The sequence below is a fragment of the Chelmon rostratus genome, chromosome 20 (assembly GCF_017976325.1).
Source record: "Chelmon rostratus isolate fCheRos1 chromosome 20, fCheRos1.pri, whole genome shotgun sequence".
Classification (NCBI taxonomy): Eukaryota; Metazoa; Chordata; class Actinopteri; order Chaetodontiformes; family Chaetodontidae; genus Chelmon; species Chelmon rostratus.
This window is the reverse complement of record NC_055677.1, coordinates 14,991,906-15,015,875: the sequence shown is the minus strand read 5'-3', so window position 1 is coordinate 15,015,875 and position 23,970 is coordinate 14,991,906. Positions and strand designations below refer to the sequence as shown.

General features: G+C 42.2%; 2 protein-coding genes across 2 annotated transcripts in view; one reads left to right on the top strand and one right to left on the bottom strand.

Moving 5' to 3' along the window:
• The window catches only part of bmp6 (bone morphogenetic protein 6), a 43,377-nt gene extending 40,380 nt beyond the window's left edge, over window positions 1–2,997 (top strand). Inside the window, exons 6-7 of the mRNA XM_041961140.1 lie at window positions 609–719; window positions 1,147–2,997. Of these exons, the coding sequence (XP_041817074.1) occupies window positions 609–719; window positions 1,147–1,296 (261 nt within the window). The 3' untranslated portion in view covers window positions 1,297–2,997. The remainder of the gene's footprint in view (window positions 1–608; window positions 720–1,146) is intronic.
• txndc5 (thioredoxin domain containing 5) lies at window positions 2,836–12,478 on the bottom strand. The gene is made up of 10 exons (XM_041961141.1): window positions 12,136–12,478; window positions 10,549–10,701; window positions 9,919–10,024; window positions 9,735–9,831; window positions 8,783–8,898; window positions 7,423–7,509; window positions 6,813–6,977; window positions 6,299–6,381; window positions 5,820–5,949; window positions 2,836–4,941 (listed from the first exon to the last, which is right to left on the bottom strand). The coding sequence occupies exons 1-10, from the start codon at window positions 12,315–12,317 to the stop codon at window positions 4,819–4,821; spliced, it is 1,242 nt and encodes a 413-aa protein (XP_041817075.1). The 5' UTR covers window positions 12,318–12,478; the 3' UTR covers window positions 2,836–4,818.
• Window positions 12,479–23,970: the final 11,492 nt, after the last annotated feature.

Here is a 23,970-nt window from a genome sequence, read left to right as displayed (position 1 = left end):
CACACACAGACACAGACACAGACAATACATAGACTTACATTCATTTCATGGAGTCTCCCTAAAATTTAATCATTTACATGATGGGGACTTGCATTTTGTCCCCATAAGGAAGGTGAGTCTTGACAATGTGAGTAATGCACACCCACACACACACACAGGAAAGGGAGCTGGACAGAAGGAGAGGGACAGACGAGACGAGACGTGCAAAGAGAGACAGAGAGACTATTGACACAGACAGGAAGGCACACTAGATAAAAACACCAAAACAAGTCAGAAAGAGGTGAAACATGCAGAGAATTTGTCAGAGCGAAACAGTACGAGGAGAGAGGAAGGAAGGAAGGAGGAGAGAAGTATTGCTTCCCTGAGCGATTCCGCAGACCCGAGTGCTTGAGCAGGGATGTGTCCTCAGAGACGAGGTTAACAGCGAGTTTACCAACAACAGTCAGGTGGGCTGAAACCAGATACGGCCTCTCTTCTGTTTCAAAACAAACACATGCAGTCTTACCTTTCTGATAACTAGTTATTAATATATTGAGATGCTTTATTTACACTCTCCCCATCTGCTCTGACTGTGCCGTCTCACGCTCACCGTCATGTGCTTCTCTAAGGACTGGATCATTGCTCCTGAAGGCTACGCAGCCAACTACTGTGATGGAGAGTGCTCCTTCCCCCTTAATGCCCACATGAACGCCACCAACCACGCCATCGTACAGACACTGGTAAGACCAAACCACAGGAGTTCACCATGCTCAGTATATTCTTAACACGGTGGAGGAGAAAGTATTTTAAGTTGAAGCCACCCCTCCCTGCCAGGTTTTGATGATAGTGCTCATTACAGTTCCTCTGAGGGATCTGAAATGACTTCGAGGCATAACTACAGCAGTCAAACAGTCTCATGTGTCCTAAAATGCATTTTAAGCCCAATTTTAATTATTGTTTTGTTAAAATCTGATGCTTAAATCCTGAGGGCCCCTTTAAGACATTCTCTTATTTCTTATAACGACTTTAATTTTAATTTGTACAAGTTTTCTAATCTTACACAACCAATCTGTAAAAGGTATACAGACTGTTTGAATGTGGACTGTGTGGTTTGATGGAAACAGTGCTGTATGCCAACTGTAAAAAAAGTATTTCCTTGATATTCAGGTGCACCTGATGAACCCAGAAAACGTACCGAAGCCATGCTGCGCCCCCACCAAGCTCCACGCCATCTCAGTGCTCTACTTCGACGACAACTCCAACGTCATACTGAAGAAGTACAAGAACATGGTGGTACGGGCCTGCGGCTGCCACTGACACCGACGCCGAGGGCTGACAACGCTCCATTGAAAGGTTGGCAAAGGGCTGAAACTGCACCAGTGACTCCGACTAGACACCAGCTTCCTGCCCAAATCCTCAGCCTGCAAGGAACGGCCACCCTGAAAGGTCATCACCATGTTCTGTTCCAACAATCTTGGACAATTCAAAACATCCGTCATATAACGTGAACATTCGTCTCCATCAAACCATATGGGCGTCATCTATAGGCAACTTCATCCCACTCCAGTGTTGAGCCGCCGAGTTGTCTATCACCTTCTCTGTTAGCTGTGGAGTCGTCAGTTCATGGGTCTGCAACTGAGTGAATGACTGTGTGTGTGTGTGTTTGTGTGTGTGTGTGGGGAGGACAGAGCGTTGAAGTTTGTATATTATGTGTGTGTATGAGTGCCTAAGAGGCTACTGCACCCTCCCCCTCACTGAGAGGCCGAGGGCAAAACTGAACTGTTGTGGGACCAGTCCGAGCGCTGCTTTCCTTCCCGTCCCCTCTCCGACAGAAACCCGCGGTGGATCAGTTCTCAGAAGAGGCTCGAACACTTAGTGATGAGCAACTTCCCAACAGTGCGTGACCCTGGGGAGTTGACTCAGTCCTGAAAACTAACAGTAGTCAGTGATGACACCTGGTCAAATGACAGAAAATGTGTATAAATGGTTTGAGTGAGATGGGAAAATACAAACCTAGTGTCCTTTTCAGTGCAAATGTTAACTCAATCTACTACTTAGTGATGCATTGGAGTCAGTAGATTCATATTTCCTTCCTCTTTCCTAATATATTTTCTTCTCAAGCCATATTTGCCCTCCTAAAATATAATATGGACTGAACCAAAGTGACCGCAGGCTATTTTAGTAGCGCGCTGCTCCAAATATCCCCTCCGTGTCAATATTTGCCAGACTCACGCTGAGCTGCGATTCACCAGGCTGGTTCAACATGATGCATGTTGTGGCTAAACTGATGTTTTTCTCCAAAGAACCGAAGAATACAGCCTTATCCCTCCGACATACCGCAAATGGCCATTTCCATGTTGCTGCACTCACAAAGTTAACAAACGCTTCCACCCCTGACAACCCATCAAGAGATTGTGGAAAAACATTTAGCGAGTCAAAAACAGCCGGCGGAACAGTTCCTGTGCCAGCTTTCTGAAATTAGCCCTTTGCTTTTTCAACCCTGAGGGTAAAATTTATGTTGAGATATGTGTCCAGTGGCAGCGTCTTACCAATTGAACATGTTACTGTGAGCTTTGAATGATGTGGAGTTTTTTTTTTTTTTTTTTTTTTTAGAGAACATATTTTAATGAAAAACTAATACCAACAAGAATCAAAATACCTTACGTGCCTAACCAATCATAAATTACAAAATATACCTCTGGTAAGCTGCTGTTTACATTTGTGATCATGTTTCGACTGTTTTTTTGTAAATACTTGTACATTCTCAGCTTATTTATTGCACCTTTTATTAAAAAAAGAAATCACATACCTTATTCACAGAGACAGATGCAAGAACAAAATGAAAATACAAACTTATTTTTGAAAAAAATTTTATTATGAAATCTCATGTTACAACTTGCCATTATTCACTCTTTTTTTGTACAAAACCCATGGGTAGTCACAACCCATGACTCACAAGGAAAAAATACTTCTGTCACTGGAGTTCCTTAGACCATGTGCTATCCATAAAAACTTTTACTGAGAAAAAACTGCTGTGTCTGTGACTGCTTTTGTACCTGGGTTGACAATAAACGGTGCCCTGCATCATGCAGCACATACTTTTCACATCACCTGGGTCAAAGAGCATTTGCAGTGTTAGGAGCATGGCCTGACAGGTGAGTAGACTCACAGAAAAGTGCGCTGAAAAGACCAACTTTTATTACCAAAACTGCAAATACCACTAGAACAAGGTCGGTGAAAGGTGAAGGTTTCTTGGCCTGTGACTGGTGGATTTGATGGTTTGTGATACAGCAGACTAACAAAGACTGAATAATTGTCACCAGTGTTTATCATCAAAGTTGGAAATGAAAAAAAGACAAATGATGGTTTATTTGGTAAATGAGGCTACTTTTTCCCGATCAGTTACTGGTTAATGAGACTCAGACACCAGCAGCTGGTGTAGCTGCAAGTTACAACCACATCACCCCACTACCCATGTAACAACTACACCCATCTATTCGGTCCATGGTTTCTGGTGCCTAAAGATGTTCACTTCACAGCATGGTTTTCCACTGTAGTAGTCAGAGAAGTGGTGTGATGCTCATCTTAGTTCCAATCTCACAAGTATTATGACGAACACGTCCAACCACGCAGGGAAGCTTAGAAAAGCTCTGATAAAACCTAATCTTTCCTCCAAAAGATGATCCAGAGAACAGCTCCAGAGAGTAGAGCTCGATTTCATGCATGTTTTACCCTCAACACTGGCTCCAGGTGTCCTCTCCTACTCCACTTAAAGGTTCCCAAATCCTCTGAACATGATCCAGGCCTGAGAGATAGCACAAAAGCTATACATTCACACGTTTCGTACTATGTTTGAGGATAAAGAGCCAGTTTTATAGAAAGCTTTCACACCAAGCTGTAGTGAATGTGCTGCATCTGATGGGTGGTTCTGAACAAACAGGAAGCAATGAAACTGAAGCAGTAGTAACTCTAAAGATGTTCAGTGATGGGGCAACATGGTCCAGACCCTGAATGCTAGGAGGAGCAGAGAGGGATGGCTGATTGAGAGCAAGGGAGTCAGAAAATGCACAACTGAGATGTTTAGCCTAATTAATTCATCATTATTAACAGGAAATAATCAGGTCCCGTGTGCCATTATCAGACTCCTGTGCTAACAACGATGCCTCCATCACAGCTTCTTCTAGCCTGCGTGGGCGTTTCCCTGAGAGTTAAGTCAGATAGGCCGCCACTGGCATGGATAGAAAGTACCCTCAACTTAACACTCCACTTCACATTTGGGCAACACAACCTTTAAAAACTTCTGAATGACAGTACCGTAACATTAATGGCTTGTGATTTAACAACAGATCCCATGTATAAAATTTAGCACTTACAAAAAAGTCAAATGGTTACATAGTTCATTAGAAACAAGTGAATTGAAACTATTTTTCCAACAGGCAGAAACCGGGACTGTCCTTCAGTGCTACCCTTTTAATCAACAACAGCTTTAATTTGTGCGAGGAATTCTGGTTTTGATTGACTGAGCAGTGCTTGCAAAGTGGTTGTCAAACATATTACTTCATTTGTAGACCCAACCAATTTGATAGTTTAAGATTTAAGGTTGGGCAACAGCAATGAGGAATACATTCACATCCAAAACACTCCTAGAACACTGGAGAGAGAGAACAGACTTCATCGGTCTGTCATGGGCTGACTCCTTTCTGAAGAGAACCCGAGTGGAGAGAGAGAGAGAGAGAGATAGAGGGAGGTTTGGCCACTGTAGGAGAGAGAGTGGTGTCCTACTGGCCAGGTATGCAGTGTGGGCGAGCAGAGTGGTGGAGAGTTGAGTGCAGACCGTTTCTACAGCTCGTCTCTCGCCTGCCTCATCACGAAGTTGTACAGGCTCTCCAGGTCCCGCCCACCATGATGCTCGTCACCCTGCACCCCTGCCCTGAAGATGATCAAGGTGGGGTAACCTCGGACCTGGGGGAACAGCAACAACAGGGGTTTATTGTCATCTTCTAAAACTACTCAATTGTTATGCTGCATGCAATCTCCGGTTGGAAATCCTGGATCACTCCTATAATCCTCTCAGCTCTTCCTTGTTCAGTCCTCTGTACAGAAAATACAGTCAAGCTTTTGAGGTATGAGGCTGACTTACAGACAGAATCATTAACCTCTTTGTAGAAGTAACTTTGTTAAAGTTAAAATTACAGTGGCAGTGGGAAAACCAGGTTGATTTTGAGATGTGAAGATGTATACAAAAGCAGAACATATTTTATCATAGTGAATCATCACTCTTCAGAAAGATAACGAAACTGTGGATCTTGAACTCTGACGCAGCAATTCTCCAGTGCAGAGCAACGTACATTGTATACAGTGACAAACTGGCTTAATGATTATCCATTTGATTTCAAAACTGCAAAACAAATCTAAATTGTAATGGGAAGAAGAAGAGATGAGAAGTTAAAGATGCAAACTGATTGATCATACAGGTCAACCATAAACCTTGTTAATATATTACATAATGCCCTGGGATTTCCTCTCAACATCATTCAGACTACATCCAATCGAAGCTGATTGTGTGTGTGTGTGTCTACATTCCTTCACCCATGTGTTCAATCTGCTTTAGGATTACAGTCTGTAGCATCTAATTTGAGTACATGGCAGTCATATTGTTTTACGGCTCAGTGATAAAACCGCCATCTTTGTTTTATTACATCCTGTAGAACACACTTAATCTTGAAGACATAAAAAAGCTGACAGAAGTGCGTGCAAGACAGAGACGCAGAGCGCTCCATGTTCGGTTTTGACGGTGTCTCAGTAGCAGTATAACTGGTGGATGATACCCAGAGACTTACAGAGTACTTGTTGCAGAGTGTGCGCTCCACAGTGCAGTCCACTTTGGCTATCTTGACATCAGTGAGGCCAGAAAACTCCTTCTTGGAGAGATCCTCCCATGTTGGAGCGAGGTTCTTACAGTGGCCACACCTACAGTTGACAACAGGGATTATATCACCTACAGTGACTGAGTAGTCATGTTAGTAAACATTTACACATTTGAAAAGTAGTGTTAGTAAGTGTCTTTTGCAGGTGCTTAATAACTGATTTTAAATCATTTGAGTCACCTTTGTGCTACTCTTATACTTCTACAAAACATTCAACTAATGCAGCAAAGTCATGCATAAAGCTACATTCAAGCAGAGGTTACTTCATACGCAAGTGCTGCATGCTGGAGCTGAACTAGCAACAGGATCTTTAAGATGGCAATAATAAAACATGTATGCATTCAACTGTAATATCTAAGCTACTTAAATGCCACCAAAAATGACGATCCTACCATGGAGCGTAGAATTTGATGAAGGTGAAGCCCTTGGCCACGGTCTCGTCAAAGTTGCTCTCTGTTAGGGTCAACACGCCGGACTGCGGGCAGGAAACAAACTGATATTTAACTGTGCTGAATTGTGACGATTCTTATCAGACCGAGCATACATGAGCAGCTAAGGGTACGGATGCCACGCCGACTTTCTGGTCCGCATTCACGCCCACATTATCTCGTTAAAAGGCATTTCGTTGTGACACAAAAATGTGACATGTGAAAGCAGGAAATAGCTAGCCTAACCATAATTGCTAGTTGAGAGGCATATAGTTGAGTGGGTGCTAAGCTCAGAGATCTTTACTTATATGCAGGTAAAGATGACTGCCATATGTTTGGTCCACCCCAGTGGAACATCAGTGGTTTTACTGTACCATTAAGTCTTTCAAGTGCATGGCAGAGTCATTTCAACACACTGGAACAACTGCAGAACTGTTTTTCAAATGTTTTGACCGTTTTCTTTTTGTTTTTCACTCACCTTTACCTCCTCCTCTTTGGCCGGCTCATCAGTGGGGATCTCATTTGCTTTTTCTTCCTCGCTTGGTTCTTGTTCTTGCTCTTCGACTACGGCGGCGGCCTTCAGCTGGTTGTCCACGAAGTCTTTGAAAGAGTCCAAGTCTCTTTTTCCTTTGTACTGGTCTGTCTACAAAAACACCCACACACTAATAAATACCTTGCTGCTGTGGCCATAGATGTGGAGGCAGTCTGAATCGTGCCACCGTCATATGAATTCTTTTTTAATTTGGACCTCTGGAAGTCAACATTGACCCCAAAGGGTTGGTCCTACTTTAGGAGAAGTCTATATTTGAGAGTCACTTTCATACACTAAGGCTACAAGCAACAAAACCAAATACTACATGTGCCTTACAAAAAGTCAACAACAGCCAAAGGAAAAGCAAACTGCTGCCTGATCCTTATTGATCATTGTTAAACTACAGCAATGTATACACATCCTGGCTTTTGAGATTAACATGCCCGTACTTTACTATTTGTTTATGTATTTAAATGTGCCACTATAATGGAATAGCGTCGAAGCTGTTGTAGTTCAATGGCAGGCAGGCTGAAACAGTCCAGAACTTTTTCTGTACCTTCTGTCCGTTGTAGAAGAAAAGCAGTGTGGGATATCCGCGTACGCCGTTCTCAGAGCACACCTCATAGTGCTGCGTGCAGTCCACCTAGGTCATAAATACATGAACATGTGTTAATTAGCTAGAATGGAATGTCACTGCAAACACTGAGCCAGCAAATTTGCACAGTATGCAAACAGATGGTTTCTTATATGACCAGCATCCTGTTCTGTCAAGCGGGTAACAGAATGGCCATGATGGTAGGGCTGTAAACACTGGCCCAAAATGATCAATTATTCTTTTAACATTTCATCTGCCACCACTAAAAGTGACGTTGTGTGTGAGGTTTCCACTCCACAAAAAAAACTGGTACCGGTGTCCTGGAAGATTTCAATGTCATGGACAAATGGGGGAAATTCTGGTCAAATGTTATCTGTGTTTATAGACTCTCTTTTCTCATGTTTTTGTGTCCAATGGGGGCAACAATTTTTGAAACTGGTCCAGTATTGAGTTAGAGCGCTGCAGCTGGCAGGCACAAACAAGCTGCAATGTAATCCTCTGAGGGTTTGCGCACAGTCAATGTACATCCACTAAAAGCGCTTGCTTTTGACACTGACAGGCTCAGATTGTTATAATACCTGTCTGACAACATTATGGAGAGGATCCCTACAGAGACAGACTCTTATTTAAAGTAGAAGATCTCTTTTGTTTAACCAGAAACAGCTGCTATGTTGCTCTCACCAAAGCCACCAGACTCCATTTACAGAAACGGTTATTTTATCTTCGTAAAACACACTTCATTCAAACTCAACAGAAACAAAATAAAACTCACTAAAACCTTTTTGGTTTGTCTGTCATTGTTTCAACAATCACCGCCTACCTTGGTCAATTCACCAGGTCAGATGTGAAAATATCAAGAGTGGAGCGAGAAAGAGGGCTGACATCAGAGAATCAGCAGAGGAAACAGTGTGTAGAGCCAGACTCCTTTCAAAATCTACCTTGAGAAATATTTTCACTGGACATTATGACCAGAAAGATTGAAATATGTTAAACTTCAACAGATTTTCCCTGTAAAAGACTAGCGATTACCAGAGAACAGAAGCTCTATTGTGTGACTCTTGTCTGTCATGCCGTGCATTCAGTGCAGCGGCCCAGATGAGAAAAGCTGCGGCAGTGCTGCTTTTCCCCCCACAATCTAATATTAATCATCACAATTTCATGTCTGTTTTTTTTTTGACAACCTGATGATTGTAAAGAATATTTGTTGATCTACATCCTGTTATTACCCATGTCACAGTGCGTGGCACGTTTTGGTTTTAATATGTGATTGATTATAATGAGAATTTGTGCCGTGAACCTGCACACAATCTGCGGGACCCACCTTTCCGATCTTGACGTCATCAGAGTGCTCAAAGGTGGTGGCCAGCTGCTCCCAGGTTGGGGCCATGGCTTTGCAGTGACCGCACCATGGAGCGAAGAACTTAACAAAGTGCGCACCTGAAGCAAGACGAGAAGAGTCATATTAAAAAAAGAAGATGCAGATAACGACCAAGAAAATTAAACATGCATGAAAAGAAAAAAAAACATTAAATAATACACACAATAAGTAAATATCGATGTCTACATGGATGTTCTGGGCTAAACGGAGGCTGAGCGGGTTTATGTGTTCAGATTTATGATTTGATGGCAATGTAAAAAGTTGATTGCGCTACAAACTCAGCACCGCTTGCCGTAAATGAAAATATACACCTCTTACACAGAGGTTACACGCAACCAATTACACAACGTTTATTGCCGCTCTGTTGCCAAGATGTGAAAGTGGGACCTATAAACACTGTTTTAAAAATGCCTCGTATGTCATATCCTGCCTTTTTTCGTCTCCAAACAAGAAATGATTTATTTTTCTTCAAAACCAAAACATGTCAACTTCAGCGCAGCATAAGAGCCACAGCTTCAACGAGACAATTATCCTGAGCACTGCTTATTTTTGCAGTCGTTGTCTGAAAATCCAGAAACGTGAGGTGAGAGGAGACAAGTGTTGTGCAGTTGGTCCGGGTTGACTGACGTTGTGGATTATGGCTCAGCTACTCGTGCTGAAATGTCAGCTATGTCAATCAAGGCAATGAGGTGTTTCCATTCTCTACTGAGGGATGTAGAAATAGAGTGTGGTCGAAAACTGAAAGTACAACTGAAAGTATCAGAGACAATTCATCTGTAGCAGGCAGGATGCAGCTGCATAAACACACAGGATGAAGTTAACCATTCACTTGCCTAAGTCAAGTGGTGCAACAGCACTTTCATGAAGCATTAGAAATGTTCTAATTGATCTTTACCTTTGGCTATGTGGGTCTTAAAGTTGAGAGCAGTGACTTCATACATGCCCTGTTTGGGCTCTGGGGCTTTAGGAGGCTCCAGTTCAGTCTCTGGTTCCTTTAGGACAAACAAAAATATCTATGAACACCACCTTTCTTGCACTGTAAGGGTCACCGATTTATAAACTAGAGGAACACTACTCACCGAAGGCTCCTCCTGGAGTGTCTTCAACATCCAGGTCTCCAGAGACTGTAGATCTCTGGGCCCCTGGTATTTAATTGCCTCCTGTTCTGGCTTAAACAACTTCAACCTATTTGTACAGGAACACATTTTTTAATGAACTGTTGCATGGCAGATCGATGATTCAAGCTTACACAAGAAAGTGCACTAAAACCCAATGACCCATTCTCCCATGCATGAGCACAGAATTTTCTAACTAGCCAATTCAATCATCATTACAAACTACAAGCTCTATCATGGCTATAAAAGTTCTGTCAATCATTATCCGGTGACTGCTGTTTTTGCAGGGACAGTATGCAGTCAGCAACATCCAAGATTTAAGAGGATGTCATTAAGATAAGGGCAGAATATTCAACTAAATGCAGGTCAATGTGTCACTTCTCTGTTAATCAGTAAGAAAAGAGACTGTTTACTTCTATGTTGTACAAGTTGTTTTTATTCTACATGCAGCCAATGCAATATTTTTTCATGCAATTTGTTCCAGTTGCTGATTTTTTTTTTTGTTGAAAATTTGAAATATCAAGGCCAATCTGATGCATGCCAACCAACTAATATGAATCGATGAATTCAAGGGTTGATGTGGCAGTAACTTACGTGGGGTAACCCCTAACCCCATGGACACTGGAGCAGAACTTGGTATCCTTGACGCAGTCTACTTTTACCACATACACCGGGGGCTCGTCCATGCTGTTGTATTTGTCTGCCAGCTTATTCCATGCAGGCTGTAACCTCTGACAATGGCCACACCTGGAAACAACAGAGGTACAAATACTGTCAGTGTACAACATACATTATTTTTGAAGCTTTCACATTTTTGATCGGGTCAAAAACGTCTTTGGCCATAACTAAACTGCAAACCTAGTAAAAAGGCATCATTTGCACACAACTTCTCTGAGCTGACCCCACTTTAAAAACAACTGTGGAATTAGATCCATTACGGCTCATGTGACATATATGACGTTAAGGTTTACAGTGGTGTATCTAAGGCCTTGTATTCTCAGAAACCGAATGACGCAGATGGAGGCCTACTACTGAAGCATTTGATACCTCCACTCTCCTCTGCATGTTCAACAAGAATAATGAAAAGACTCTTGGTTATTTCTGACACTGACAGACGAATGGAGCTTTAGATTTACATAAGCATGTAACACTGAATAAGAATAGACCTTACTATTGAGCATGCTGTCCCTAACAAAAGACAGACAAATAATTAGAGCTGCAATGATTAATCAACCAGTTGTCAACCACTGCCAACTATTTTAAAAATCAAATAATAGGGTGTTAGGGTGTTAGGTAATTTTTTTTTAAGAAAAACAGATAAAATTATCTGATTGAAGCTTCTTAAATGTGGATATTTTCTGGTTTCTTTACTCCTCTGTGACAGTAAACCGAATATCTTTGGGTTGTGGACAATGCACACAGTCCATGTAAAAAATGTGGTCCTGCAGATACTTGTGGGGAATAATTGTCTGGCCTTGGACATAACAGAGGAAACAGTGATCTGTTCTTTTAAGATTATTATCTCTGTGTTATCTGTATATATCTCTCTCCCTCGTTATTCTATATATATATATTAAACTAAATTGGGCGACAGGCAAATTACATGACTTCTGATATCGCGAATTCCTGCAACCCACTCAAAGACCTGCGGAGGTCCGCAGACCCCACTTTTGTAACCGCTGACATAACATCAGTCAATCAGTGCGTGCCACGTAAGCGCAGCTCCACAAAGTACGGGACAACTTTGAGCTGTGATTTACTGTATCTACACCAACTGTGACAAAGCACACTGTTATAAACTGTGTTCAATTGTTGAACTTCACCGTTCAACGTCCACTTAAAAGTCTTCAACTGAATTTCAACGGCCAGCGAAGTACTAGCATTGTTAGCACGGAGGCCCTTATAAAAAGTGTTCCACTTAACTACACTCGGCTAACTGTTTGGCTATGCTAGTTAGCCGCTAAGCTAACCACAACGGTTTACCAAAAGGAGGACGCTAGGTAGGCAACTAGCTTGCCGGCTAGCTAGCTTGTTTGCTAACTTGCCGGTTAGCTCAAATTCCACGCCAACAACCACGTTTTATCTACTTTTAGTGGACACGGAGGTGTTGAGACAGACAGAGGTGCCAATCAGTTTATTCAGCGTCGTCTGTAAAAACTTGATAACTAACTGTTCACTTACCATGGGGCGTAAAACATGACAAAGTGGGGTGCAGTGGGCACCGCCTCGTTGAACATCTCCACCGTGTACGAGTGCTTGGCATGCTCATCTTCTGCATCGGCGTCGCAAAACACGCTTGCAAACAGTAACGATAAATAAATAAAACACAACACGAAAGGTTTGCAATTCAGTGCTGAGGCCATGGTGAATCTCTCTCAGTGGGCGAACAGTGTCCCTGATGCTGTGAAAAGACAGACGCTCGACGTGCACGCCCCTCTGGCAGCTTCAGCGTGGAATGTGGACTGTGGATGGGACGCATGCATATGGGGATTCCTGTTAGTGCAGCTGTGGATGCAAACAGGATGTTCTGTAGATCTGTGGCAGCCCGCGAGCGCTTTGCGACTCTATCCAACCTGACAGGTTCAAGCAAATGCCATTCTGAGAAGAAGTATGGAAGCCTGTTTGGCAACTGCGACTTTGCTGGAGGGGAGATTATGCATAATACCTTGTCTTACTTGGGGAGGATTCACTGCATTGTTCCTTCAATGGTGTGTACCTGCGTGCTATGACCCGTAGTTTTTGCTGCTGCATGATAGACTCAAACAGCAATAAAATATTTATTCGATCGACTTCATTGACAATCATATTAATCTTTGTGTTGTGTTGGTTATTTGCAGCCCATTCAGTGTCACTCATTCCTCTGAGAAAGTTAAGTGGTCAGAGATTTCAATGCAGAAAACATGCCAACACTTTAATATTGATCACTAAAGTCTTCAGCATCAGTAAATCAGCAGCTGCTGCATGCTGGAGATGGGGATGACAAAGGTCTAGACCATATTGACCATGATGAAGCATGTCCACAGAAATCGCTAACAGTTTCCATTTTGTTCATGCCAACCAAGGAATATAGCCCAACTCCTAACCCCATAACCCCCAACCCCCTAACCCTAACCCCTAACCCATTTAGTGAGATTGCCATGGTCTACAGTATCAAAGGCTGTATGGACATCCAAAAACTGTACACTTAACCTTTAATTTACCGTAGTGCCACTATAATATAATTTATTGCCATTTTGCTGTTAAAGATTTTTTTTTTATCCGAACCCAGAATCAAACAGTAGAGGTTGTCATATGCTGCACAGATTGTAGCCCTTCGAGGAAAATTGATGATTTGTGGTTTGGGGCGATATAAATAAAGTGGACTTGGCTGGATTTGACATTATTCTGAGTGGAGACAGCATGTCCCAGAAGATAATCGAAAGCCTGTAGTTTGCTCTAAAATAGGTGTTCATTTCTGTTTTAAACAGAATCATCATTACGTTTCAAAATAGTTGGTGATAGCTGTGCCACATCCTACATCCCCTTTTATATTATGAGTATTGTATGTAACCCTTAATAGACAGGCAGACTTACACAAGTGACATATTGAAGATGACAAATACGAGGTGAGCACAATTTCAAAGGTGAAATATCATGTTAAACCTTGAAGGAAATCCAATGAAGTCATACTAGGAAGATCAGTGAGAAGAATGTCATTGGGATATAACTTAAGAGACGTTCAGGAAAGTTCATTAACCTCTGGTAGAGTGAGGAAAAGCCAGACTGGTTGAATATAAATGGTCTCGTAAGTTCTGGTTGACCGCACCGCTTTGGCAGACAGTCTAAGTTTCCTTCACACCTGAGGCTGTCTTTCTAGAACAAATTGGCCGTTCTTATAATAACTAATGGTAAAAAATCTATTAAGACATCCATGAAAAGATGATATATTATGAAAATAGACTGAGGATTAAGAGAATGCAAAGTTAGCATTTTGCTCAAACTGTAAAAATAATGGTCTAGATGACAGATGTTGGTTTTCTACACCGATGGTCAGATATGAGTCAGACTTGCCTCCTCAATAATGGAAACGATGTCTGAGAGTGAGAACATTTTAGGCAAATATAATTAATCCAATTTATTACATTGGATAAATAGTGCCTCTCGTGGGGGCTGTAGTCTAGCGTAATGGAGACAGTGTGTATAAATCATGCATCAATTCCCACAACGGAGTGTGTTTGTGTGTCTGCTCCCAGAGTAGCAACTGCCTACCAGCCTCATGGATTGACAGCTCCTTGGAAAGTCCTCTCCTCCCCTCTCCACTTTGAACAGAGTCGTGATTTCATGAAACCAAATGGAGACAGCCTTCACATGTACAGTATTTCTCTTTAATCATCCCCCTTTTTCCTTTCATCTGGACAACAGGAAGAGTGGGAAGAGGAGAGGAAGAGGTTACAGCATGGAAACAGACAGAGGTGGCGCCCAGAGCGGCACTACTGTATATAACACTATTCCAGATTGTTGCAGCTCTTTCATAAAACCAGGCCTTTTTGAATGTCTATATGCTAAAAGTGGGTGAAAATGATCCTACCATACACAGTCAGTTAGATATATACGTTCCAGACTGAGGTGTTTATGAAGTCCTGTGTGTGTGTCAGTACTTCTGAGGAAACTTTAGTCAGGTGATTGTCCCTCTGTTCCCTTGACAACCATTGAAATTCCACAGTTAAACACACATGCAGGCACGCACACACACATTCTGTCCACAGGAAGTACAGACATTCAATGGAGAAGCAATCTACTTGTAAGAGACTCCCTCACAGAGGCGGATGATGCTGCATTGACCTCAAGCCTGACGAGGCGATCTTTAACCTTCGGGTGTAAAAACTCAAACGTGCTTTCTCTTTGAAGACCTTGACATGTCTTACCCTTTGGCCATGACCTCACTTGCAGAAACCGAACAAGGATAAAGCAACAAAGGGTCAGCAGCCTGCAGATGCCTGAATGCTTTTGAATAGTGCGATAGGAGCAAAACTGATTTTTCTGGCCACATCAGAGCAGGTATGCATTTCAGAAATACAGAAAAGGGTTGAGAAAAGTTTGACAGTTTGGGAAATATGCACATTCACTTTCTTTCCAAAAGTTAGATAATAAGATTTATAGCACTCTCATGTCTATAAGTTAATATGAAGCCATTTAAATGTTTGCAGCAGACGAGACGCAGCAAAACTGTATTACTTCCCTCCATAGATCTTCTTCTTCTTCTGTGGTGTGCTATGCCTGAGGTTTATTATTGCACCCATATGAATTGTCTTACGCCCACCCACTGGACTGCAGCAGCTTCACAGTTAAAGCTATTGAAAGTGTCCACCCAATGTGGTCCCATTAACAACGTTGTTCATATTTTAAGCCAGGGTCTGAGTTAGTGCAAATCCTTCCCTCAGTGTAGCATCAAGGTTTTCTCCAAATATGTCCACAGCATTCAAGAATCTCCTGGCAGCATCCAGCACCATATTAATCCTTTCCAACTTACCTCGTATTTCAGCAGAACAATTAATAACCATGGCGGTTAATGCCAAAAACTCTTTCTTACCAAACGTAACCGATAATTGCTTAGCTTTAGCGGTGCTGGTAGGTGGACTTCACGGACCGAGTCAGAGCTGCTTCCCCATTTCAAGTTTTTACACTAAACTATTCTAAAGGATTGCTTCATATTTATGTCTTATGTCATATTATATGGATGCTAAATATGAAGCTAGCCAGCAGCTGTTTACTTTAAGGTTTAGAAGGACAATTAGCCATTTCAAAGGGGTCAGAGCCATTCCAAGAAATAGACAGCACAGGAAAATAGCAAAATTGACATTTTGCACCTCAATTTTCATACAATTTAAGATGTTAAGCTAATGGGCTTCTGGCTGTAGCCTTATTTTCAACAAACATGTGCGTGGTATCAATCATCTCTTCTAATTCTCTAAGAATATTTCAGAAAATGTCAGACTATTGCATTAAATTTTACCCTGAAAGATTGATATTCTCACAGTGCTGGGCTAGCTTCCCCGAACTTTCTACTCATTTAAAAAAGTTCAACACATATGCCACGAAGTGAAAGAGTACACTGAGGGCTGCCTTCTTGAACTCTCTCCATTTGACATCAAAGGTATTTTTGTCTCGACTGTTATGACTGCTGTGATCATATTCCTGCTCTGATTTAGCCCACTGGGCTGACATGGAGGTGTCGGCAGTACGAGGACTCCCACCCACTGAAGTTTATTTGAGCTATTGGCCTCGACATCCACTCGTGCCCCATAGTTCTCGCTGCGCTCTCACATTCCTGCTGCTGCTCACTCATTGAAACACGAATGCCTTTATAGTTAATTGGAGGTGAAAAATGATATATGAGATTATTTTCCTTGACTTTTGCACACTATAAATAACATCTACACACAGGCCCAACTCTCCCAAAGGGGCTCTATTGTTACCATGGCAAGCCAATAACCACACATCACTATTTAATCTCAACATGTCATATAGCTGTGGTAAATATGACCAAATTGCTGCTGACACATTTTACATTTTGCCTGGTGAAGTGGAGGCTGCATAGTTGTGGGTGTCTACTGGTTACCCATTGTTGAAGGCCAGGCACCTTGCCAGGCCAGCTACAGCATGCTGTAATAGGAAAAAGAAAGATTAATGGACCCCGGGGACCCGAGAACATTCTGTTTATTTTCTTAATTGCCTGAAGTTAGAGCTGAGAGTGCAAGAGTCGGCAGGTGGCAAACAGGGTGAAAGTGAGAACTGAGAGGCAGCGAATAGCAGAGAGGAGGAGTGTGTGAATTTAAAAACAGTCCACGCTAGAGTTAGATATTGTTCAAGGCCACTTAGTTTAGAAAGTGAGCAGTAACTCAAAGCAGGGTGGTAAGACTTTCTTCATGATGTGTCGCTATGATTTAATTGATATAAGTAAATCTTTCAGGCTGGCAAGCTGGAAGATATAGAGAAGACCAAACTGCTTTCCTTTTTATTGTCTGGATTGTTGAACAATGTCAGCTATTTCTGAATATTTTCCCACGTGTTTAGTAATAATCATATAAGGCAATAGTTTGAAACTTTTGGGACATGCATGTTCATATTTTTGCCAAAAGTTTGGAGAGAGAGATTGATAGCATTCTCATGCTTGTTGGTACATATAAAGCTACAGCCAGCAGCCATTATCCTAGCTTAGCTTAAAGACTGCAGGGGAAACAGCCAACCATACTTTGTGCAAAAGTGAAAAAAATCCACCTACTAGCACACAATTTTACTAATTAACAGTGGCAGTCTATTTTCTTGGTCTGAAGTAGTCACTTCTTAAAGAAATCACCCTCTTAATAAAACCACAAGTTTTTGTTGCTACACTTTTTAAAACCGATGAGATGAATAAAATAGAGAGTGTTAATAAACGAGCCAGAGGTGCTGGTAGGCAGATTTTAAGCCCTTGAACGGAGTCAGGCTAGCTGTTTTTCTTTGTGCTAAGCTAAGCTAATCGGCTGCTGGCTGCAGCAGCTGCGTTATTATAAACACATATGAGTGTGGTATCAATGTTCTCACCTAACTCTCAGCAAGAAGACGAATAAGCTTGTTTTAAATCTTGCTCTAACTGATCGCTCTCACAGCACTGCCACAAGTGAACATGAAAATCTTCATAAAGTAACTTGATCATCATCAGATTTAACTAAATAGCGGCATTAATACCAACCCGGTTCTCTAACAGCTGTCGACTGCCTCTCACAAACAGTATCTGTTTCAAACTGGGGTCTGCTTTTCAACACTGCCAAGGAGCACACTGAGAAAACCTTTAGGAGGACTTTCTGGAACCTTTCAAAGGCTATTTCTGACTAAATCTAATTCTGTCATGTAAACATATGGGAATCACCTTGTTGGACACTCAGCCTTTCTGTAGAAATGCTTTTAGCGCCGTCTTCCCATCATGCAATCCAAAGCGAGACGTGTTTCCATTAGGAACCCAGAGACTCATGGCAGTATCATATCCGGGACACAGGATGTGACCAACGAAGGGGAACCAATGTCATTTGCAGACAGCTCATTGAGCCACTGCAGCAGGCACCTGTACTGGGAAAAGACATTGGGGAAAGGGCTCTCCCACATGATTGGACCAGCTCCAGAAGCAAACGTCAAGGGATGGAAGTCGGAAAGCACCTTGTCTTTTCATCTGGGTGGCTGAAAGAGGCAGGGAGGAAGTAAGGGAATGTGAGAGGGGAGAAAAAGTGAAAGAAAGCAAATAAGGGAAGTGAGAAGTAAAAGAAAGAAAGAAAGAACGAAAAACTAAATGGTAATTGTAAATATTATTTAGAAAAAGAAAAAAAGGGGTGGACAGAGAGAGAAATTGGATAAATGAGGGAGGAGGGATATGAGAAATTGTTATGGTGGCTGTGGATTACCATGACAACTCCCTCTGTATCCCTGGTGTTTTTATGTTCTACTGCTCTCTGCTGGTTCCAGGCGGATGACTAAAGCTGTGCCAAGTCTCCTGAGGTATCTACAGTATTGGAATTACCATCATTTTCCACAAGGCCTCTGTACTTACAGGGTCCCGCTGTTTTCCCACTGCTGGAAACTCCACGCAGAAGCTGTAAACAAGTTGGATATTGACAGGTGTGACTGGAAATTGCCGTTGTATGAGATAAAACATGCTCCTGCAAAAATAACCTTTGACTTCAACCATCATGAAATTGAATTGACACCTAAAAGGCTACATAATGTTTTAATTGATGCAAGCATTGGCAAATGATCAACATTTTATACAGGACACATTTTCCTGACAACAGCAGCAACACATGATCACAGGACCTGGTGTTCAGTGGTCAACATTTAGGAATAGTGTCCATACCTGCAAAATGACATTTCTATCAACCGCGCTTATACTGTATTTGGTGCTAATTAGCAAACGCTAGCTGCTAACAGTCTAATCTAAGATATGAAAGTGCTAGATATACTTGGCTAACATCATCATGTTGACATTGACATTGTGACCATGCTAGCATGCTGACGTTAGCATTTAGCTCAAAGCAATGTTGTGCGTAAGTGCAAGTGGACTCACAGTCTTGTTAATTTAAAAGCTGATTTTTAAGTTATTTGTAGCAAGGCTTTGATCTGCAGATCTTATTATTTTCTCACAGAGAATGATGATAAACATTTTTATTTCCTCTTGACTGTCAACTTTGTCAATCTTCTCAGTGCAAAGGGTGAATAAAGTTCAACTGACATTTTTGCAAAAAAATAAATAAATTGAAGAAGTGCTCTTTTTATGAATGGGTGACCAAAACAGTGCCCTCAGCACCAAAGTATTTTTTGCAGTGTGCAGTAGTTTCATCCTAAAGTTGTAAGCAGCCCTGTCATGAGACTCTAACACTTGCCATTTATTTTCTTGATCCATGTCAACAAGTGTCTGAAAAATAAAAGAAGTTGCACAGCACTGCAATTTGTTGAACTTTCGAACATGTCGCCTGGGGTGAGACATCACAAGTGGTGACAGGACCCACCTCGACTTGGACTCTGCCTTTCACAGACGCTTCTTGGTCCAGAGCCCTCACTGTAAAAGCCCCACTTCCTGCTGGTAAAGCCATCAGGATCAACTGACCAGATTGTGAGGGGTGGGGTAGGGCAGAGAGAGTGAGAAGAAGGTAGAGAATAAGGAGAGAAGAAGAGAAGAGACATGATGTCCTCACCTTATATGCCATACTTATATTATGTAACATATACGACCACTGGTGCCTCTGTGGGAAAGTTTTTAGCTCAGTTGAATATTATGCAATGGACCTCGCAATTTTTTTTTTTTTTTTCAAATTTAGGGCCTTTTGAAACTCGACATCATATAGCTTTGATATTTCTAATCTTCATTAAAAGGAATTATGTATGGACGGATGTTTGAGATGTTTTAAGTCCCTTAAATCCAGTTTTAAACGGGTTTAGTGAAGTATTAATCTACCCCCTTAGCATTATCAAATGGTTTATGCCACACAAATTAATATCATGGTATAAATAATAGCAGAGACTTCCTTGAAGCCCCCACATTGGATAGCATCCACTCCGCTGAAGTGTCCTTGAGCAAGACATGAAATGAAATGCAACAGCCCCATGGCTGCCGCTTTGTAGCCGGGCCCAGCCTCGGAAATAGAACACAGAATTTCCCTACAAAGATCAGTGGAGGATGACATGCAGCTTGTGTCCAAGAAAAGAACACGGGAGGTTGCTCTTACATGAGCGCCCCTTCCAAATATCATTGACAACCTACAAATCAAGAGGCTGCCATGAAGGCTTGAAGCTACAAGGAAAGTCGGGCTCTAAAGTGATATTTCAGCAGACACTATTTCATATGAGGCGAGCCATAAACGTCACCAATAACCAATGAGGCTTCACTTTGCCTGAGCCGAAGCCGTATATGAAGACTGTCCATGGTTTTATTCTTTTTGGACATACTACAAGACAGGTTAAGAGTGCCCCAGTACCTGCCTTCATTGCGTCAAGGTTTGTTTTTATTTTTCTCCGCTTTTTGAAGAAAAAAGAAATTACAGATGCTGTCACCCACTTACTGGTACTCCCGCTTGCTCTCATGGAAAATGTAAAAGGGGCCCAGCCTTGTTGAGGTCAGGCTGACATTGCCAGTGAGAGGTGGCCAAGTCACAAAACAGATGTTTACTGTTTTTCTTAGGATGATTTGTTCTCTGCTCAATATTGAATTGGGTCCAACTACAACCCAGGTCCCTTTAACGGAGCGCTGCATTACAGTGGGCACACGGCGGCACAATGCTTGAACCCCGTGTTTGTGTTTTATTATAAAAGTCTTTTACTGTGCGCATGCTCCATCAGTCCGCGGGTACTTCAAGTGAGTTCATGGTTCTGACAGGTGTCTGGATATATCCGTCCTCAAGCAGATGTGCAATAAAATGATCTGATGGATCACACGTAGGAAAGTTGTGCCTGTGTGTGTGTGTGTGTGTGTGAGCGTGCGCTCTCCTAGATGTGTCACCCTGTGTAAGCAGTGAGTGTGGACGAGTTTGAGGCAGCCTTTGTGTGTTTCTGTGTGTAACTCTGAGCGTCTGCAGAGGCAGTCATGGGCGCAGTAAAGGTCTCTCCACAGAAGCCATTAAGCAGTGCGTCTGCTGGAATAATGTGTTTGACTTGGCGTTGGGGCAGCAGCAGGTGCTGGGAGGACCGGCCTGGAGCTGCTGCTCACTGCCTGCTTTGATCTGCAGGCCAGGGACCAGTCTTCCCTTCTCTGTGCCTTTCCCCCCTCTTTTCGTCTTCCTCCTTCCTTGTCTTTGTTCCCCTCTTCCTCCCTCTACTCTCTCAGTTCGTCTTACTGTTGTCTCTACATCCATTCGTTCTAGTCATAGTCTGTCTCTCTTTTTAAGTATTGCTCCTCTGCTTTATCTGCTGCCCTTCTTACCTTCAATTTTTCTCAGGTTTTCCTTTTTCAGGTGTCCCTTTCCACTTCCTCCTCTCCCTGTATAGCTGTCAAAGAGCTTAGCTGTCCTCCAGCCACACATCTGCCAGGCCTCAACAACACTATTGGGTGCAGAGCAATGAGGACACTTTTAAATTTATGCAAGTTTGAATTTATGCATTCAATACATCGTTGAGGTAGGAAAGGCTTGGATTTGCTCACGTGGGGCATTTTGCTGATTCATTAATTATGCAGATACTTCCTTCAGACTGAACAACTTGATAATAAGTGTGAAACTGTTGTCTTTCCTAACCTTTAAAAGGAATTGTTGGACTTTTTTTGGGAAATTTGCTTCACTTATGCCGAGAATTAGGCGAGAAAGTCGTCACCTCTCTCGTGTCTGCGTGTTAAATGTGAAGCTAAAGCCAGCATCCCTATGGCTTAGCTTAGCATAAAAAGTGGAAACTGTAAGTAAAAAAAATCCACCTACCAGTGCCTCTAAAGCTCACTAATTAACAGCTAAGCTAACATGCTGCTCACTGGAGCTTCATATTTGGCTTAAAGACGTGAGGGCGGGCTCAGTTTTTTTTCATCTAACTCTCAACAAGAAAGCAAAACTATGCCTTTAAGACACTGTCTGATCCAGGGTGTCCTGAAATATCTGGTTAAATGTGTGATTATCTGCTGAACGGCAGACAAAACCATGTTGAACTCTAAAAAGATGTCATGACACCCAGTGCTTAACATGGGTGTGCAGTAGGTGAGTCATAATTTTAGGTCTGGACTCCTCCCTTCCTCTGTGTCTTTCTCTCTCAGCCTCAAGGTAAAGCCATTACGTTTGAAAGGAAGCAGCAGCAGTAGCAAAAGCAGCAGCCCACTTGGGTTCAGGGAGACAGGGGAGGGAAACCATGAAAAGTAAAGCCCAGGGCCGTTCCTGGGCCCTGACAGAGAGTTGCCTTTATTGGGGGAGCCCACTCCCATGCATTCCTCTGCCAAGAGCCCGGGCCTCCCTGGAGAAAGCCGGGTGAGAGGCTGGCTCACATGCACAAGGGGTTCATGGGCTGGAGCTGCTGCAAACACACACAAAAATCACATTTGCGCAGAGGCACAAACCAGCATGCGTTCACGCACATCCGTGCATGCACCTTGTTCCTCCAGCTCCTGTCTCCCTCATTGTTCTGTCAGTCAGGATGGTTTTCAGCTGTGATCCACTGCAGGGATCCTCTATTTCCCAAATGGGTAACACACACAGGCTTGTAAAGCACAGCCGATTGATTTATTGAGTTTTGGGGTCTGAGGTAGGTGGGATTTTAGATGCTCCTCTGAGATCTCATTGTGAGATCATTCAGCGAGTGCAAAGGGCTTGCTCTGAGAACAACAGGGGAGAAATTCCACTTTCTTGGATCCAACTGACAATGGGACAAAAGTCTTTTTAAAGAAATGCTTTGTTAGCTTTGTGAAATGTTCATTGCTTGGGGAGCTTGTCTTTTTCTTCCACTACACTTGGTTTAGCCTCAATGTTTGGTGATAATCCTGTTTTTGAAGATGGCTATCATTTATAAGGAGCTGAGAGGCATCCAAAAAGCTTCTGGAAGGAAGGAGAATCCTATAGTCGTTATTTTCAGCTGATTCACATTTTTCTCTGTTTAGTTTATACAACCATCAATGATTTTATAATCTCTGATGCGTGTAATTAGATTTTCAGGGTATACTGCTACAAACTTCATGACCAGCACCAGCAAAAAGTAAAACCTCTTTTACCAGCTAATAAAAAAGACAATGAAAATGACAAGGTTTGCAGGGAAAATGTATTTGACAGATTATTTTTGGGCATTTCCTTCTACAGATTTAAGGTCACTGATGGTTAACTAGGGCTGATCAGGAAGAAATGGCAGCTGCAAACATCGCATTTTGTTTCTCTCTGATGCACGCTGGAGACAAAAAGACATCTTTATATTTTTATTATGTATAGTTTGTTCTTTACTTATTTCACTGTGTATAATGCTGCTGCTGCACTGCAATTTCCCAGCTTGGGATAAATAAAGTCTATCTATCTATCTATCTATCCATCCATCCATCCATCCATCCCAGATCTGAAAAGCACCTGCTGTGCCTTTTCACTGACAATGGTGTCTGATTGTATTGACTGCTTGAACTTTTACAGATATATCAGTTTTATTTTATCGGATTCCTAACAATGCACACTGTCAAAACATTCCTTTGGAAAAGCCCTGTGGGTAAGTCCCACTCAGGAACATACTGAACACTGAGCTGATGAACAACATGGAAATTCTGAGCGCTTCATTTTCAGTTTTCTAGTTCTTTTCTCTTTACATACTGTATCCTGCAACATCTCTGTTACTTCAATCACCAAGGCCTTGAATCATCCTTTATATTGCCTACCTTTCTCCTCTCTGTTCCATGACTTATTTCCTTAAATCAGTACCCAGACAATGAGTTGTAAATAACATGATCAAAAAGGCTCGGCGCAAATGGTTTTCTCATGACCAGAGGATTAGATTTAAATCATAATCTTTATTTCACAATGTCAAAACAGGGACATTTCAAGGGAAGAAGATATAAATCTAGGGTGAAAT

Excerpts from the sequence above, each read along its gene's own strand:
- txndc5 (XM_041961141.1), bottom strand. The coding sequence starts at position 12,317 with ATGGCCTCAGCACTGAATTGCAAACCTTTCGTGTTGTGTTTTATTTAT. Across the intron at positions 6,978-7,422 it reads TCTTCTACAACGGACAGAAG|ACAGACCAGTACAAAGGAAA; the intron begins GTACAGAAAAAG and ends GTGTTTTTGTAG. Across the intron at positions 6,382-6,812 it reads CCAAAGAGGAGGAGGTAAAG|TCCGGCGTGTTGACCCTAAC; the intron begins GTGAGTGAAAAA and ends TCCTGCCCGCAG.